Consider the following 17749-nt stretch of genomic DNA (forward strand, 5'->3'; position numbering starts at 1 on the left):
TAACTTATTAGATAGAATAAAAAGCGACATTAGCACACTTAAAAACGTTGATCAACATTTTTATTTAAAATTTATTCGGGGTGACAATACTGATATGAATTAATTTAAACCATTTAAAATATTTTAACTAGGTCCTAATTTTTTTGAATTGAATATAGGAACTGTTATTTTTTTTAATTGAGTATACGTAATTAAATTTTCTTATAAAAAATTAGAAGGAAAAAAAAATTAAAAGAAGTTTGAGTTTAGAGACCTAATTTAAAATTTTAAAGTAATTTTTAGAATTACACATTAATTTAAGCCCTTATTTTATTTGCACAAGAGTTTATTTATTGACGTGTATAAACAAAATGCAAAGTGTAGTAATTACAGAAGGCGCCAAGTGAACTCATTATCTTGTGTTTGTGCAGTACCCTATGCCCCCATTCACCATCACACCACCACCCATCCATCCTTCTATCCATAACCATTTCCTTTCTCATTCAAACTCTCACTCACACTCACCACCACCTGCTCAATCCACTCATGAACTCCTTCAACCTTTACACTATAAGATACCCACCATAGTATAGGTTACCACTTTTCCCCAACTTTATCTGCAATTGCTTCTTCTTCTTAATGGCTGAACTTGCTTTCACGCACCCTCATCACGTTTTTCGTCCCAACACCCCCTTCATTATCCCACCCAGGAGGTATCTACTCGTCTATCTTTTCACATTTCCTCTATTTCCCAATTCCTTTATTCGTTATTTCCCCTTTATTCTCTATTGGGTATTCTGCCACCCACAAAGGTTGTTTGCACGAATGGATGAATCAGTGTGTACCCACTTGGCTTATGCTGTTATGTTATGTTGGCCGACGTGGTTAGAGGTTTTGGAATTCTCTTTTTGGGGAGGAAAGTTCTTCCTTTTCAATTTCAACCCCTTTGTTTGAATGGGTGGGAACGGAAATGGAGTTTAGATTAAAAAAAGTTTTGATTTTCACTAGTCTTTTTTTTTTTGGTAGGGAGTGGGGAATCAAACTAAAGTTTGGACTAGTGATGGGGGAAATTTGTTGGGTGGAATGTTCATGGCTTGTGCTTTTCTTTCACCCTTCTCACATTTTTTGTAGTAAGAAGCGCACGTGAGGTGATTTTGCACCTACTCAAACAAAGATGTCTTGGATATATTTTAGATGAGTGATGACCGAATGGCTAGCTTTGCTAGTTCCTTCACCTTGTGAACAAAGACTAGCCTGGCTGAAGCGTTTAGATGCTACACAATTATAGTTGGTTTCTCATCATTTGCTCAAGTACTTGAGTTATGTGTTAAAACAGAGCAGTGTTCTTGCTTAATGAGAAATTTTTTATTTTATTACTGTACTGTGCACTCATTTTTCCCGGCAAACATTAGCAAATGGTAATGGGTTGTCATACTGACTGGTACTTATTATGTCTTGCATCTAAAATTGTATTGGTAGGATGATTAAAGATCTCAATCAAGTCATTATTGTTTATGCCTTTATATTTGAAAGATAAGATAATGATGTACATAAAGAATGATGAATGATACAGCTAGAGTGGTTGGTGATAAATTATGTCTAGGCATTGATGGATACGCTTTCTTTAGTGCTAATTGCTTGCGCTTATGTATTCAAATGTTGGAACAGGCACATATGCCATCATGTACCACTCCACAGTGTATTTCGCTTCATCTACAGTATGAAGAACCATAAATCAGTCAGAACTTTAGCTGCATTGTCGACTGGTAAAGGTAATTAGAACATATTTTTGTAAGCTCTTGATAATTTGTGTATAACTTAACTTTTTAGTTTATGGTTATCCCCTTTCTCTTGGCTACTAATTTCTTCCTTTGATTTGCTTTTGAATTTTCGGATACTCATGACAACCGCATTGTTGAAGTCCAAATCATATAGTTGTTTGTAACATATTAGTAAAATATGATATTATGATTCTACCTTGGTTTTGTTGCAAGGTCGCACAATGCTAGTGTTGAGCTATAAACATGAAATATTGGCTGTACATATATATTAGAAGAATTTTGTTGTTCAAGATTTTGTGAATTTGTGTCTATTGCAGACCACACATTATTGTATTACACTTCCATGAGTAGGATACAGTAATAAAGTCCCCATGATATTTTATGTACGTTACATATGTTTATGTGCTGAAATTAATTAGGCATATGATACTTGTTACCTTTGCTATATTGGTGGAGCATATAAATCATAGGCATAAAGCTCGTTATAAATATTTTCAACTTTGGATCCTGATGTATTTGGTGAACATGTAGCAAGTTGTTCTCTGGAACTGACAAAGCAATTGTAATTTTGCTGGCAAGGACTTTTTTTTTTCCAAATAAAGTAACTATTTATCTTTATGGGCATGGTCCTTTCATGAAATAACAAGATTAAAAGCAATGTGGAGAGTGACTTCATCAGTGCAAATCAACTTCTTCTCCTTGATTTCTCTTAACTCTAATAGTTGATGTATTTGTCAGAGCCACATTATTTCACATGTTGATAGGTTTCCGATTAAGAAACCTAGTCAAGAACCCTCTAAACCACCTCTCAAAACAGAAAGATAACAAGAATGGGAACAAAACTGTGTATTATTCACAAAAGAATACTCTGGACACTTACAGAAACAAGGGCATAACCCCTTTCACAGGACTAAACCTGTTAACAAATCAACTACCCAAAAAACTACTCTTCTAACTATCCAAACAATCTATTTATACAATTCCTCTACCTTCTATCCTAATCCCATTTCCCATTGTTGAATATAGTGAAGAAGATTAGGAGAAATCTCCCTCATCACGTTTTGCATACACATAGGGTAGTTTATTTATAATGTAAGATAAGGGTTAAACCCTAAATACAGAATGGGCTAAGCCCAATTAACAGAAACACACAACTTAACATCTAACACCCATTATACCCTTATATCCTAACATTACACCCCTCTTCAGAACAACCTTGTCCTCAAGGTTGGAATGGGAAGGCTTGGTCTCATGGCTCTTCTTCCTCATCGGATTACCCACTGGCTTTGCCCTTCAATTCGAGTCAGGGGGCTTGGGCGGTGGCACATTTTCCTCTTCTTCTTCGGCCAAGATCAGCATTCGCAATCCCCGCTCTGGACATCGATGACCTGGGCTGAAAGGCCCTCCGCACCGGAAGCATCTTCCCTCTTCTCTCCTTTTCACGTACTTCGAATATGGTAGGTTGTGGGTATTCCTTTCGCTCCAGTCGTCAGTGGTTCTTGCGGCGCCGCCTCCGTGGGTTGCCTCTTTCTTCACGGAACCGACACTTTCCACGGCCCCTCCTTGACTTTGTGTATCGTTTTGGAACTCTACTCGCGCCACCACTCCTGCCGTTCGTCCCCACGAACTCTGGTTCTTGGGCGCCGATCTCCCTCCCGTCTTCGTATGCGCACCTAATTTCTCCACATCACGCGCGACTCGCATGGTTGTCATCAAGTCTTGGGGATCATGCGTCCTGACATGGTCGCCCAGCTCCTCCTGGAGTCCCGCCATGAAGTAGCCTAGAATCTGTTCCTCTGGGATTTTGGTGGTCTGCCCCACCAACACTTCGAACTCTCTTACGTATTCCTCCACCGTCCCGATCTGCATAATGGCCGATAGCCTCTCATACACTGTTCCCCGCGTTCCTCCCCCGAACCTAATCCTCAAAGCACTCTTCAACCCTTCCCAAGAATGGTTCTTGGTTTTCTCTCTCCAAAATCGAAACCAACTCCCAGCATACCCCTCCATACTAATGAAAGCCAGTTGTAATTTTTCGTCTTTGTCCACTCTCTGCACCTCGAAGAACTTTTTCGCCCTACTGATCCAGTTCCACGGTTCGCCACCTTCGAACACGGGTAACTCCACCCATTTTCTCCAATTAATCTGTCTGTCCTGTCGCCCTTCTCCTTGTCTTTCTCTATCTCCGTTGGGTCCGCCACCGTTGTCATTCACTGAAGATTCACTGCCCCCTTGGCGATGGCCGTTCGGGTCGCGATTGCGATCCCCTAGCATCTTCAGGATCGCCTGAATATCCTGACGCATTGCTTCGTAATTCTGCCTCAATGCCCCGATTTCATGCCGCAAGAACACCGTATCAACCTTCGTCTCGGCTATCGCAATCTCTACTGCCTCCATCTGCCCTTTTACTGCTACTACTCTTCCCTCCATCCCGCGCGCTCGTCACTCCTCTGATCGGGATGAATCCGGCAGGTCGGACCAATTGATAGGTTTCCGATTAAGAAACCTAGTCAAGAACCCTCTAAACCACCTCTCAGAACAGAAAGATAACAAGAATGGGAACAAAACTGTGTATTATTCACAAAAGAATACTCTGGACACTTACAGAAACAAGGGCATAACCCCTTTCACAGGACTAAACCTGTTAACAAATCAACTACCCAAAAAACTACTCTTCTAACTATCCAAACAATCTATTTATACAATTCCTCTACCTTCTATCCTAATCCCATTTCCCATTATACCCTTATGTCCTAACACATGTTGTGGTTCTGGAGTAGGTAGAAGTCTGTACTGATGACAGCTTTTCAGGATTCTTGGTGGATAGAAGATAAACATCTTGTTATTGAACCTTTCTTGGGAGAATTTGGTAACCTAGAGGAGCAAGAAATATAATGAATTTATTGTAGTGGCTAAAAATGACTGAAAATATAATGAATTTATTGTAGTGGCTAAAAAGGACTGAAAATGATAGAGGAGCAAGATGATCAGCAGAATCTGAATTTATTTCAATCTACCAAGGATAGAAGGACTGCGTGATCTATTGTGGCTAAAAATGATTTTTAATGCAATTAAGAGAAACTGAGAGAAAGGGCCGAGAGTTGAGAGAAAGGATATTAATCTCTCTTAATACAGAATGTACAAAGAAACCTGATATATATTTGTGCAATGTGACTAACTGCTGAGCCAGCAAGTAAATGATACATAACAGAATATAATTCTTATAATGAAATTGCAGTGAAATGAAATGAACATATGTGCATATCTTAATATTCCCCACTCAAACTCTGGGTGGGCGAGTGAGGGAGAACCTATTAACTAGCCTGAGTTTATCTCACAAGGCCAAAAATCTGAGAAGAAAGCAGCTTGATGAAATGTCTGCATTTTAGTGAGGAGTTGGAATGTGCTGCAGCATGAGACTTTTTCCAAGAATTTCTCCAAGAAAGAAAATCTCAAATTCCGTAATTTTTTTTGGCATGTGGAATAGGATTGAGACAGAAATTGTGCTAGATTGTCACATAGCAAAACAAGAGTGGTAGAAAGCCACCTTAACTCTGATGGAAGAGACTGAATTCAAAGTATTTTAGCTGCTTTATTGGTCAGACTTTTCTACTAGATCTGGCAACAAGTGTTTGTTTCTTGGACCACTGGGTCCTAATAATCGTCTGAGAACACTGAGAGAAAAGGGCTGGCTGTTAGGCGGGGCTGAGAAGATGCAATTGAAAGGTCAAGGAGTCTCTTGTGCAACAAGTCAGCTATCAGTTTTTCTTATACTTTGTGCAGTATGATAGGACACAACATATGGAAATTGATAATTTCATTAAAGATAAGTTGGAGGAAGGTATGGTGTGTATGTCCTATGTTATATTACAACAACAATTGGCTGATGTTCTTACAAGGGGGGTTGATCAGTTCAATTTTTCATAGCCAAGTTGGGAATGGAAGATATCTATTCATGAGTTTGAGGTAGAATATTAAGTAATAATTTACACATTTGCATTACATATAATTACTATAAAAGTATTTGATGTAACAAAATTAAGATCTTAGAATTTGAATTTGAAGGTTGACTCAACTCACAAGATAGGTCCTTCATGCTGCAATGATAGCATACCCATGGGTGACCACAATTAAGGTGGCTTTCAAACACTCCTTCTCAGTCCCTTCCATGCTATGCAATTAAGACAGGTCTGGTGGATTGCGATTAAGACAACTTCCCAACATAAGACAATCGACCTTCAATCCATTAAATAAAGGGATTTATTTCTTGCAAAATAGGCAATTACTTCTTAGATATTTGGACTGAACTGAATCCCATAAAATCAAGTTATAAGGTGATGACTATCCAAGCTATATAAACTCTATTCAAGTCATATTTTTAGTCAACGTGGAAAAAACCACCACCTTGAGGTTGCAAGTAAGGCAACCCCCACAGTGCTGCAACTAAGGTGGGCTAAGGGTTTCCATAATTAAGTCAGCTTTACAATTTTCTTTTTCGTTGATTATGTTTGCTTTTTATCTCCCTGAATCATATTCTAAATTTTCAATGTTGGGCGTTTGAATCAAGTCATTTCCTCACAGTTAGGACTTAAGAGTTAGAACATGTGCTTCATCCTTAAGTTTGTTAGAATTATATTTCTTGTGTCCTTGCCTTTTCTGATTAAGAAAAGTAAAGAATTAGCTTGATGGATTATTATGTTGATAAATACTACTTCCTCCTATCCACTTCTTATGACACATTAGAGATGTTGGAAGTCCCACATTGATTAGAGATAAGGCCAATTCATAGTTTATAAGTGGGTGCAAACCTCACTCCACAAAACTGGCTTGTAGGGTGAGGTTTGCACCCACTTATAAATTATGAATTGGCCTTATCTCTAGTCGATGTGGGACTTCCAACACCCCCCTCACACCGAGGTATATACATCTCGAGCGTGAGATTAGACATTTTTAATGGGTGGTCCGATAGCGGCCCGATAGCGGGTGGAACAATATGCCTAGTGTTAGATGTTAAGTTGTGTGTTTCTGTTAATTGGGCTTAGCCCATTCTGTATTTAGGGTTTAACCCTTATCTTACATTATAAATAAACTACCCTATGTGTATGCTAAACACATAAGGGAGATTTCTCCTAATCTTCTTCACTATATTTAACATGGTATCAGAGCCATGGTTAGAGCCTATCCTAGCGAGTTCTGAGTGGGCATTCTATTCTTCTATTCCACCCACTATCGGGCCGTTATCGGACCACCCAATTTCTACTATCACGTACGAGATGTCTATACCTCGGCGTGAAGGGGGTGTGTTGGAAGTCCCACATCGACTAGAGATAAGGTCAATTCTTAGTTTATAAGTGGATGCAAACCTCACCCTACAAGCCGGTTTTGTGGGGTTGAGTTAGGCTTAAAACCCACTACTAACTTGGTATCTAGAGCACAGGAATAGTTCCAGTCAACTCCACGGTCTCCGCCACCCATCACTGCCGCTGTTGTCGCAGTCGCCACCACCGCCGTCGTCGTCGCCGGAGTTCCAGAATCGACTGGTGACCACACCATCGGAAGCGTCTCGGCCGGGCGACCACCGTCGTACAAAGATCGCGGCGAACGGACCTCTCACGCGCCTTCACGCACCGCCGCAAGAGTCGCCGCTGCCGCCGCGCGTGCCGGCGCGTCGCCGGAGCTTTCCGCCGCCGATCAGCACCGCCGTGATCGCCTCCTCGCCCTCTTTCTGGATCTGTGGTCGTTGCGTCAATCGGAGCATTTTGAATTTTTAAGGTTTCTCCCTCTCCATGGCTGCCCAACTTGATGATCGGAGTCGGTCTCGCCAACCAGGTAACGGACGTCCAAAATGTGACCACTGTGGCAAGCTAGGCCACAAAATTGATAGATGTTATGCACTTCATGGATGTCCTCTTTGACCTATAGCAATGGCTAATTCTGATCCACCTCCCCGATCACCGTCTGTAGACCATCCTACTTCATCAAATACCATAAATAACCCTTTACTCTTTCAGGAATTTCTCAGATGGTATGAGGACCGTCAGCACTCTAGTTCCACTACATCTGCTTCTGTTACACGCACAGGTACTCCTTTTGTCGGTCTGACTCACTCTCTCGGATCTTGGGTCCTTGACTCAGGTGCCACCGATCATATCACTGGTAACAAGTCCTTGTTTTCTTCCTTGTCATGTCCGGTTAATTTACCCTCGGTAACGATGGCTGATGGGTCTTAGGTCTCATCTCATGGTATTGGTACTGTTCATATTTTTCCGTCCATATCCATTGATAATGTACTTTATGTCCCTGGGTCTCCTTTTAACTTATTGTCCGTAAGTCGTCTAACTCGTTCCCTTAATTGTATTATTTCATTTACCAAAGATTCTGTTTGGTTGCAGGACCGGAGTTCGAAACACATGATTGACACAGGATGTGAGTCTCATGGCCTATATCATCTCAGCCCTTCTCCACATGCTGGCGTAATCATGGAGTCACCATCCCTTCTTCATGCTCAGTTAGGTCATCCCAGTCTTGCCAAACTACAGCAACTTGTTCCGAGTCTGTCGAAATTATCAAGTTTGTCGTGTGCGTCTTGTCAGTTAGGTAAACATACTCGTAGTTCCTTTCCTCGTAGTGTTTCACAACGAGCGTCATCCCCCTTTTCATTGGTTCATTCTGATATTTGGGGACCTAGTCGTGTTAAGTCAACTTTAGGATTTCAGTATTTTGTTACCTTTATTGATGACTATTCCAGATGTACTTGGTTGTTTCTCATGAAGAATCGTTCTGAGTTGTTTTCTATTTTTCAAACTTTTTTCAATGAAATAAAAACTCAGTTTGGGGTTTCTATTCGCACTTTACGTAGTGATAATGGCCGTGAATACCTTTCTCAACAGTTTAAACATTTTATGGCTTCTCATGGCATTCTTCACCAAACCTCATGTGCTTATACCCCTCAACAAAATGGGGTGGCTGAGCGCAAGAATAGACACCTTATTGAAACAACTCGTACCCTTCTCATTCATGGTCAAGTACCCTCACGTTTTTGGGGTGATGCTGTTCTCACGGCATGTTATCTTATCAACCGCATGCCATCTTCCGTCCTAGCAAACAAAATCCCTCATTCTATCTTATTTCCTCAAGACCCTCTACATCCATTACCTCTTAGAGTTTTTGGGTCTACATGTTTTGTTCATGATTTTAGTCCTGGTCTTGATAAGTTATCTCCTAGGTCTCACAAATGTGTCTTCTTAGGATTTCCACGGTCACAAAAGGGCTATAAGTGTTTTTCCCCTTCCCTCAATCGTCATTTTATCTCTGCTGATGTCACTTTTGATGAATCTTCTTTTTACTTTACACATTTATCTTCTAGTTCTGTACCTCTCCCTGTTACTGTTGATATTCCTCTTATCTGTGATCCTCCTGGTGATGCTCCACCCATTTTGTCTCCTTCTTTAGACTCTCATTCACCACAGGATCGTCCTTCACCACCACCCCTTCAGGTTTATAGTCGCCGCAATTGTCTCCCTCATGACTCACTTCCAGTGCCGCCTCTTGTGTCTCCTCCGGCTCCAGCAACTGAGTCTGACTTGCCTATTGCCCTCCGTAAAGGTATACGCTCTACCCGTAACCCTTCCCCCCATTATACTGTTCTTAGTTACCACAGATTATCTCCATCTTTTTACACTTGTCTCTCATCCATTTCTTCTGTGTCAATTCCTAAATCTGTGGGTGATGCCTTAAGTCATCCTGGTTGGCGTCAAGCTATGCTGGATGAATTAAGTGCTTTACAGAAAAGTGGAACTTGGGAGCTTGTCCAATTACCATCTGGAAAGTCTGTTGTTGGTTGCAGGTGGGTGTATGCTATCAAGGTTGGCCCTGATGGCACAATTGATCGTCTGAAAGCTTGACTGGTTGCCAAAGGCTACACACCGATTTTTGGTTTGGATTATGGTGATACTTTTTCTCCAGTGGCAAAAATGACCTCTGTTCGCCTATTCATTGCCATGGCCGCTCTTCGACAATGGCCTCTTTACCAACTTGATGTCAAAAATGTTTTCCTAAATGGTGATTTGCATGAAGAAATTTATATGGAGCAACCGCCTGGCTTTGTTGCTCAGGGGGAGTCATCTGGATTGGTATGACGTCTTCGCAAATCCTTATATGGCCTAAAACAATCTCCTCGAGCTTGGTTTGGTAAATTCAGCTGTGTTGTTCAACAATTTGGTATGTCTCGCAGTGAAGCGGATCATTCAGTGTTCTATCGCCACTCAAGTGCTGGATGTATTTACTTAATAATGTATGTTGATGATATTGTTCTAACAGGAAGTGACTATCTCGGCATCTCTCAGATGAAACAACACCTTTGTCATCATTTTCAAACCAAAGATCTTGGCAAACTCCGGTACTTTTTGGGTATTGAAGTAGCACAATCCAATGATGGTATTGTCATATCTCAGAGGAAGTATGCGTTAGACATCTTGGAGGAAACAGGATTAATGAACTGTAAATCTGTTGAGACACCTATGGACCCTAACATCAAACTCTTACCAAATCTGGGGGAGCCTTTCTCAGATCCTGAACGGTACAGAAGATTAGTTGGTAAATTAAACTATCTTACTGTTACGCGTCTTGACATTTCCTTCGCAGTTAGTGTGGTGAGTCAATTTCTGAACTCCCCATGTGAAGACCATTGGGATGCAGTTGTTCGCATACTGAAGTATATTAAAAGATCACCTGGAAAAGGTTTGCTATATGGCCCTAACAACGATACAAAAATCGTTTGCTATTCAGATGCTGATTGGGCTGGTTCCCCTTCTGATAGGAGGTCTACTTCTGGATATTGTGTCTCTATTGGTGGCAACCTGATATCTTGGAAAAGTAAGAAGCAAAGTGTTGTGGCAAGGTCCAGCGCAGAAGCAGAATATAGAGCTATGGCATCTGCTACTTGCAAGCTTGTGTGGCTTAAACAATTACTTAATGAATTGAAATTTGGAGATGCCACTCACATGACACTTATATGTGATAATCAAGCTGCTCTTCATATTAGCTCTAACCCTGTCTTCCATGAGAGAACCAAGCACATTGAAGTTGATTGTCATTTTATTAGAGAAAAAATCATATCCGGAGATATCAAGACTGAGTTTGTTAACTCAAGCAACCAGTTGGCAGACATATTCACCAAGTCCTTACGAGGGCCTAGAATTGACTATCTTTGTAACAAGCTTGGAACATATGATTTATATGCTCCAGCTTGAGGGGGAGTGTTAGATGTTAAGTTGTGTGTTTCTGTTAATTGGGCTTAGCCCATTCTGTATTTAGGGTTTAACCCTTATCTTACATTATAAATAAACTACCCTATGTGTATGCTAAACACATAAGGGAGATTTCTCCTAATCTTCTTCACTATATTTAACACCTAGCAAACAACAAATATCGCTAGGATAGACTCTAACCATGGCTCTGATACCATGTTAAAATTAGGAGAGAAACTGAATATTTTTATTATTACTGCACTCCTTTCCTAATACACATATTACCCTATTTAAGGGATAGTAGATCAACATAAAAAAGGAAAAACAGAAAGCTCCTGAAAAGCCCACTCTAAAAATACATTATATTGCAACACTCCGCCTCAAGCTGGAGCATATAGATCATATGTTTTGGAGAATTAAGAGAAAGAAACTCTCTTTTTTCATATTATTATCTTCACACTAAACACATACTTATACAATAATGAAAAACAGTAATCAACAATAAACAGTAAACAGTAGGCTCCTACAGAGCCTATATCTAAAAACATATTACATTTCAACACTCCCCCTCAAGCTGGAGCATATAAGTCATATGCCCCAAGCTTGGAACATATGAATTGAATTCTAGGCCCCCTTAGAGATTTGGTCAACATGTCTCCGAGTTGTTCATTAGAATTGACAAATTCAGTAACCAGTTCCTTTGACAACAACTTCTCTCTAATAAAATGACAGTCAATTTCTATGTGTTTCGTCCTCTCATGAAACACAGGATTGGAGGAAATGTGTAGAGCTGCTTGATTGTCACAGTACAGTTTCATTTGCTCATTTTCACAAAACTTCAATTCTTGAAGAAGTTGTTTAATCCACACAAGTTCACATGTAGTCAGAGCCATAGATCGGTATTCAGCTTCAGCACTAGATCGAGCAACAACGTTTTGTTTCTTACTTTTCCAAGATACAAGGTTCCCACCAAGTAAAACACAATATCCTGTAGTAGATCTTCGATCAATTGGACTACCAGCCCAATCTGCATCGCAATATCCTTCGATCCGAGTGTTTCCCTTGTTCTCATACAATAGTCCCTGTCCTGGACTTCCTTTTATGTATCTGAGAATGCGAAGTACTGCATTCCAATGATCAACATGTGGATTTTGCATAAATTGACTCACAACTCCAACTGGATAAGAAAGATCAGGTCTTGTTATGGTAAGATAAATGAGTTTTCCAACTAGTCTTCTATATCTCTCTGGGTCTGAGAAAGGTTCACCCTGATCTGTCATTAACTTTTGATTTGGGTCCATGGGATTGTCAATGGGCTTGCAATTTGTCAGACCTGTTTCCTCTAAAATGTCAAGAGCATATTTCCTTTGTGAAATGATGACACCTTCTTTTGACTGTGCCACTTCAATACCAAGAAAATATTTTAGACGACCCAGATCTTTAGTTTGAAAGTGATTGAACAGATGATTCTTTAACTGATTAATTCTAGTGATGTCATTCCCTGTAATAACAATATCATGAAAATACACCATGAGATAAACACATTTGTCAGGAGAATAGTGACCATAAAACACTGAATGATCCGCCTCACAACGTTTCAGTCCAAATTTTTGCACCACCTGACTAAATTTACCAAACCAAGCTCGAGGTGATTGCTTTAAGCCATAAAGGGAACGACGCAACTTACAAACTAATCCAGACTCCCCCTGAGCAACAAATCCAGGAGGTTGCTCCATGTATATCTCCTCTTCCAGATCACCATGAAGGAAGGCATTTTTAATGTCTAACTGATAAAGAGGCCAATGACGAATGGCAGCCATAGCAAGAAAAATACGAACGGTACTGGTTTTAGCCACAGGAGAAAAAGTATCACAATAGTCTTGGCCATAAACTTGAGTATAGCCCTTAGCTACCAGTCGAGCTTTAAGGCGATCAATTTTACCAGTAGGACCAACTTTAACAGTATAAATCCATCTACAACCAACAGGCTTCTTATCAGGAGGAAGAGGGACAAGATCCCAAGTGCCATTGTGTTCAAGTGCCTTCATCTCATCAACCATGACTTGTCGCCATCCAGAATGAACAAGTGCCTCATGAATATTATTAGGAACCTTAGTCGATGATAATGAGGAAACAAAGGAGAAATATGTAGGAGACAAGTTATGATAACTCACAAAATTATAAATAGGATATGGATTGCGAGTAGAACGAATACCTTTACGAAGGGCAATGGGCCAGTTATCATCTGAATCAGTAGAAGGTGAGGATGATGAAGGATCCATGGTCTGAGGATCTGATGCAGAAGGATCTGAGTCTCGAGGATCGTTAGTGTTAGGAGTTCGAGATTGGGTTCGACGTTGATATGTGATAAGAGGTGGAGGAACAATGTTATTTGGATTTTGATTTTGAGGTACAGAATCAGGAATAATTAGAGGATCACATGTTGGTAAAGGAAACATTTGTTGAACAGAGGAACGATCCTCCATGGAGGAAGAAAAAAAAGGTGTATCCTCAAAGAATGTGACATCAGCTGACATATAATATCTCTTTGTGGAGGGAGAATAACATCTATACCCTTTCTGAAGACGAGAGTATCCTAAGAAAACACACTTGATAGCTTTTGCTGAGAGCTTATCAAGACCTGGAGAAACATTATGAACAAAACACATACACCCAAATACACGTGGGGAAACATGGTATAAAGTGTCGTTGGGAAAAATGACAGAGTGAGGAATTTTATTATTAAGAGAGGAAGAAGGCATCCTATTGAATTCTTGGCCCCCTTAGAGATTTGGTCAGAATGTCTCCGAGTTGTTCATTAGAGTTGACCCAGAAGTATTGCAGAGGTGCTGCATACAACCATAACAACCCCTCTTGATGTTTGCTACATTATTTTAAATTTAAAGAAAAAACAAAGATACTTGGAACTGTGTTCGTGCTTCTCTTCATCCTTTTATATAATCTAAAGATAGTTTCTCATTCTGCATTTTTACCATCAAATAACCCCTCTCAGTAATATACATTTTGGATGGGTACAAAATCTACCTTTAGGTAAATATGTTCAAAATCATGCTGTGTTTCTTAATATATTTCACTCCATTTTAGAAGGAATAACAGACCTAGGCTGTCTGATTTTGCAGGAAAGTCAGCTACTAATGTTGATGAGTTATGCAAGATCATTTGGACTGTGGAAGCAGATTTAGAAGATGGTCACCTCCTGTATCTAACTGGTGATCTTGCTGTATTAGGCTGCTGGAAACCAAACATGGCTGTACTATTGTCTCGTACAGAGCATGCTAACATATGGAAAGCTGAATTTCCGGTAATTTTGATGGACTGTTTAATCTAAACTTATATGTTTCTTTTGTTGTAAAGAAAAAATAAGAACAAGTTTAAATCAGATGTTTCTACATTAACATTGAGTTTTTTTTTTTCATCTTGCTCTAGACCTGAGCCCAGTTACGCATTTCTCATGCACAAATAAAAATATAAAGCAAATTCAGTGTATTGCGAATATTAGAAAGACACTACTTCAATAGGGATGAATTATATCTCTAAACCTTTCCTTTGTCTCTGGAAATCCTTAACCCAACTACCCTTGAAAAACTAATCCTGTCTGTTGAAGATTCTGCAGTTCCTGTTAATACAACCAGTTTATATTCTCATAGTAAATGATAGGAGAACCATTGCAACTAAATTTTTCATCCTCCCCATAAAAAAATTCTTCCATTAAAATTTTGTTAGATTATCATATGAAGCTTTGATAGCTTGTAGTGTCATAAAAAATGGCTTGACACCTTTCACTATTGTTATTCCCACTATAAATAATGCTAGGAACATTTACAATAATTATTACTAATAATTACAAAATACCCTATAATTTGAAAATAGGGAGAAGAAATCAATCTATGATTTTCCTAGCTTATTCTTAGGAAGTCGTATCAAAATATTTAAGGAGACAAATTAATTCCTGAATGACACAAATCAATCTATGAATTACCTAGCTTATTCTTAGGAAATCGTATCATAATATTTAAGGAGACAAATTAATTCTTGATTGATATCCCTCCTCAAATTGATGGGGTTGGTCAAGCAACATCAATTTGCTATCAAGAAACTAATGTCGTGGGTGAGGAACAACCTTGGTAAGAATATCCCCAACTTGAAGTTGAGTAGTGACATGAGGGAGTGAAATAACATGATCATCATAAGCTTCTTGAATAGAATGCCAGTCTAATTTAATATGCTTGATGCGCTCATGGAAAATTGGATTTGTAGCAATCTGAATGACACTTGTATTATCAGCATAGAGAGAGGCATTGGATTGTGTTGAGGAAACCACGTTCAGCCAAAAGACCACGAAACCAAATTATTTCAGAACAAGCAATAGACATGAAAAAATACTCTTAGTAAAGGATTTAGATATGCGTTGTTGCTTCTTACTTTTCCATGAGATCAATGAAGAACCGAGAAACATGCACCAACCAGTGATTCATCAGTGAGTGTCAGGACAACCAGCCCAATTGGCATCACTATAATCAATTAATTTAGGTGTGCCAATGGGAAAAAATAAATCTCGCTGAGAGGTACCTTTCAAATACCGAATTATGCGATGAACTGCTGCCAAGTGGAGATGGCGAGGAGAGTGCATGAATTGATTCACTGGCTGAATAGCAAATGAGATGTCAGGTCTTGTAATGGTCAAGTAATTAAAACTACCCACTAGCGGTTGGTATAATAAAGGTTAAGGAAAACGGTCACCCTCATCACAGTGATATTTAACAATAACTTCAAGAGGAGTATCCACCGGAGTAGTTGATTGCTGATTGAAGGCCAACCATAGAAATGAGATCCGTGGTATACTTATGTTGATGGAGAAATGTACCATTGAAGGAGGATTGAACTTCAAGGCCAAGGAAATAGTGTAAGTGTCCAAGATCTTTCATATGAAATGAAGCTTGTAATTGTGGTTTAAGTTCTTGGATAAATGCTTGATTAGAGCCAGTAATAACCATATCATCAACATAAGAAGTAGAAGAACAATGCTTGTAGGTGTGCGGTGAATGAAAAAAGAGGAATCATATTTACTCTGTGTAAGGAGAACCCAAGGAGAGGAACAAAACCTGTCATACCATGCTTGGGGAGCCTGCTTTAGACCATATAAAGAATGGTTGAGCTTGCACAAGCCTGTTGATGAATAGAAGAGGCCTTGAGGGGGAAGCATGTAAATATCTTTAGTCAACTCACCATGAAGAAACACATTCTTCACATTTATTTGATGAAGGGACCAACCCTTAGAGGTGGCTATAGAAAGGACAATTTTAACAGTTGTCATTTTGGCAATGTGTGCAAATGTCTCATCATAATCAATCCCATATTCCTATTTGTTTCCTAAGGCAAAAGTAGTCTTGCATTGTAACAGTCGAGAGAACCATCAAAGTTTAGTTTCACAGAATACACCCATTTGCAACCTATGGGTTTGTATCAGGAGGGCAAGGAACAATATCCCATGTGAAGTTCTCTTGTAGAGCCTGAAGTTCATCATTCATTGCCTTTAAACAATGTATAATATCTTTAATAGCTTGTGAGTAACAAGTAGGAATAGATGTGCCATAAAGAGAAGCTGTTAGAGAAGTATGAGAAGAAGCATACCTATCTGCTGAATACGTATTAGGAGCTTGAGATATTTGACCAGATCATCGTGGTTCAACTGGTACAAACACAGGTGGTGGATCAGAGTCAGAAGGGGAAGTGGAAACTTGTTGATGACGTTGTCCTATATGTAATGTCAGGTTGGAAACGTTCTACAGAAAAAATGGGAAGAATAGCAACATCATTTAAAGTAGGAGAAAGACAAGGAAACATAAATTGACTATCAAAAAATGTCACATTCTTGGAAACACAATAGTGGATAAAGCTTTCGCCCAAAATCAATAACTGTAGAAGGAAGGTAATTAATTAAAAACACAATAGTGGATAAAGCTTTCGCCCAAAATTTGGATGGAACAGAAACTTGAAGAAGCATTGTGCGGGTTACTTGGTGGGTTACATCAAGCAAGTGACGATTTTTGCGTTCAACAATGCTATTTTGCTGAGGAGTATTGGGACAAGAATGTTGAGATACAATACCATTTTGTTGAAGGTATTCTTGAAACTCACGAGACATGTATTCACCGCTAGACTCATAATGGAAATTTTGAATTTTGGTTTGGAATTGAGTCTTAACATAATGAATTTCTTCAACATGGGCAACACTTAAAACTTATAGCGAAGAAAATATATCCAAATAAAACAACTATAATCATCAATAAATGTGACAAAATATTTATAACAAGCTTGAGAAGCAACATGACTCATACCCCAAACATCACTATGAATTATTTCAAAGCAAGCCAAAGCACGATGAACACTAGTTGGAAAAGGAAGCACTTTACTTTTAGCCAATTTGCAAACATAACAAGAAAGAGGTGTATCAGGAAGAACATTTTTATTTCCCAACAAACCAATTTTAAATAAGTAAAGACAAAACAATAGAATTTGAATGACCCAAATTTTTATGCTAAACCTTAGAGATTCAGATCATTATTACACGCAAAAGACACATGATTAGAAATAAATTGGAGCAGAAATAATTGTCCCACTTTAGGCCCCTTTGCGATCATCTTCCCTAATACCTGCTCCTGCACAAGACAACTAGACCGAGAAAATTTAACAGCATAGTTATTGTCCACTAATTGACCA

General features: G+C 39.3%; 1 protein-coding gene across 4 annotated transcripts in view; it reads left to right on the top strand.

Moving 5' to 3' along the window:
• Window positions 1–380: 380 nt before the first annotated feature.
• The window catches only part of LOC108320010 (ribonuclease E/G-like protein, chloroplastic), a 45513-nt gene continuing 28144 nt past the window's right edge, over window positions 381–17749 (top strand). For 3 of the 4 annotated variants that reach the window (XR_008250317.1, XR_008250318.1, XM_017551349.2), the window contains exons 1-3: window positions 381–692; window positions 1648–1751; window positions 14149–14330. Coding sequence is in view for 1 of the 4 variants with exons in the window: in XM_017551349.2 (XP_017406838.1) it covers window positions 619–692; window positions 1648–1751; window positions 14149–14330 (360 nt within the window). In the remaining 3 variants the exon portion in view is untranslated. Of the gene's footprint in view, window positions 693–1645; window positions 1752–14148; window positions 14331–17749 lie in introns of those variants that run through there. The other variant, XM_052879951.1, reaches the window with a different exon arrangement.

The sequence above is a fragment of the Vigna angularis genome, chromosome 7, assembly GCF_016808095.1.
Source record: "Vigna angularis cultivar LongXiaoDou No.4 chromosome 7, ASM1680809v1, whole genome shotgun sequence".
NCBI lineage: Eukaryota > Viridiplantae > Streptophyta > Magnoliopsida > Fabales > Fabaceae > Vigna > Vigna angularis.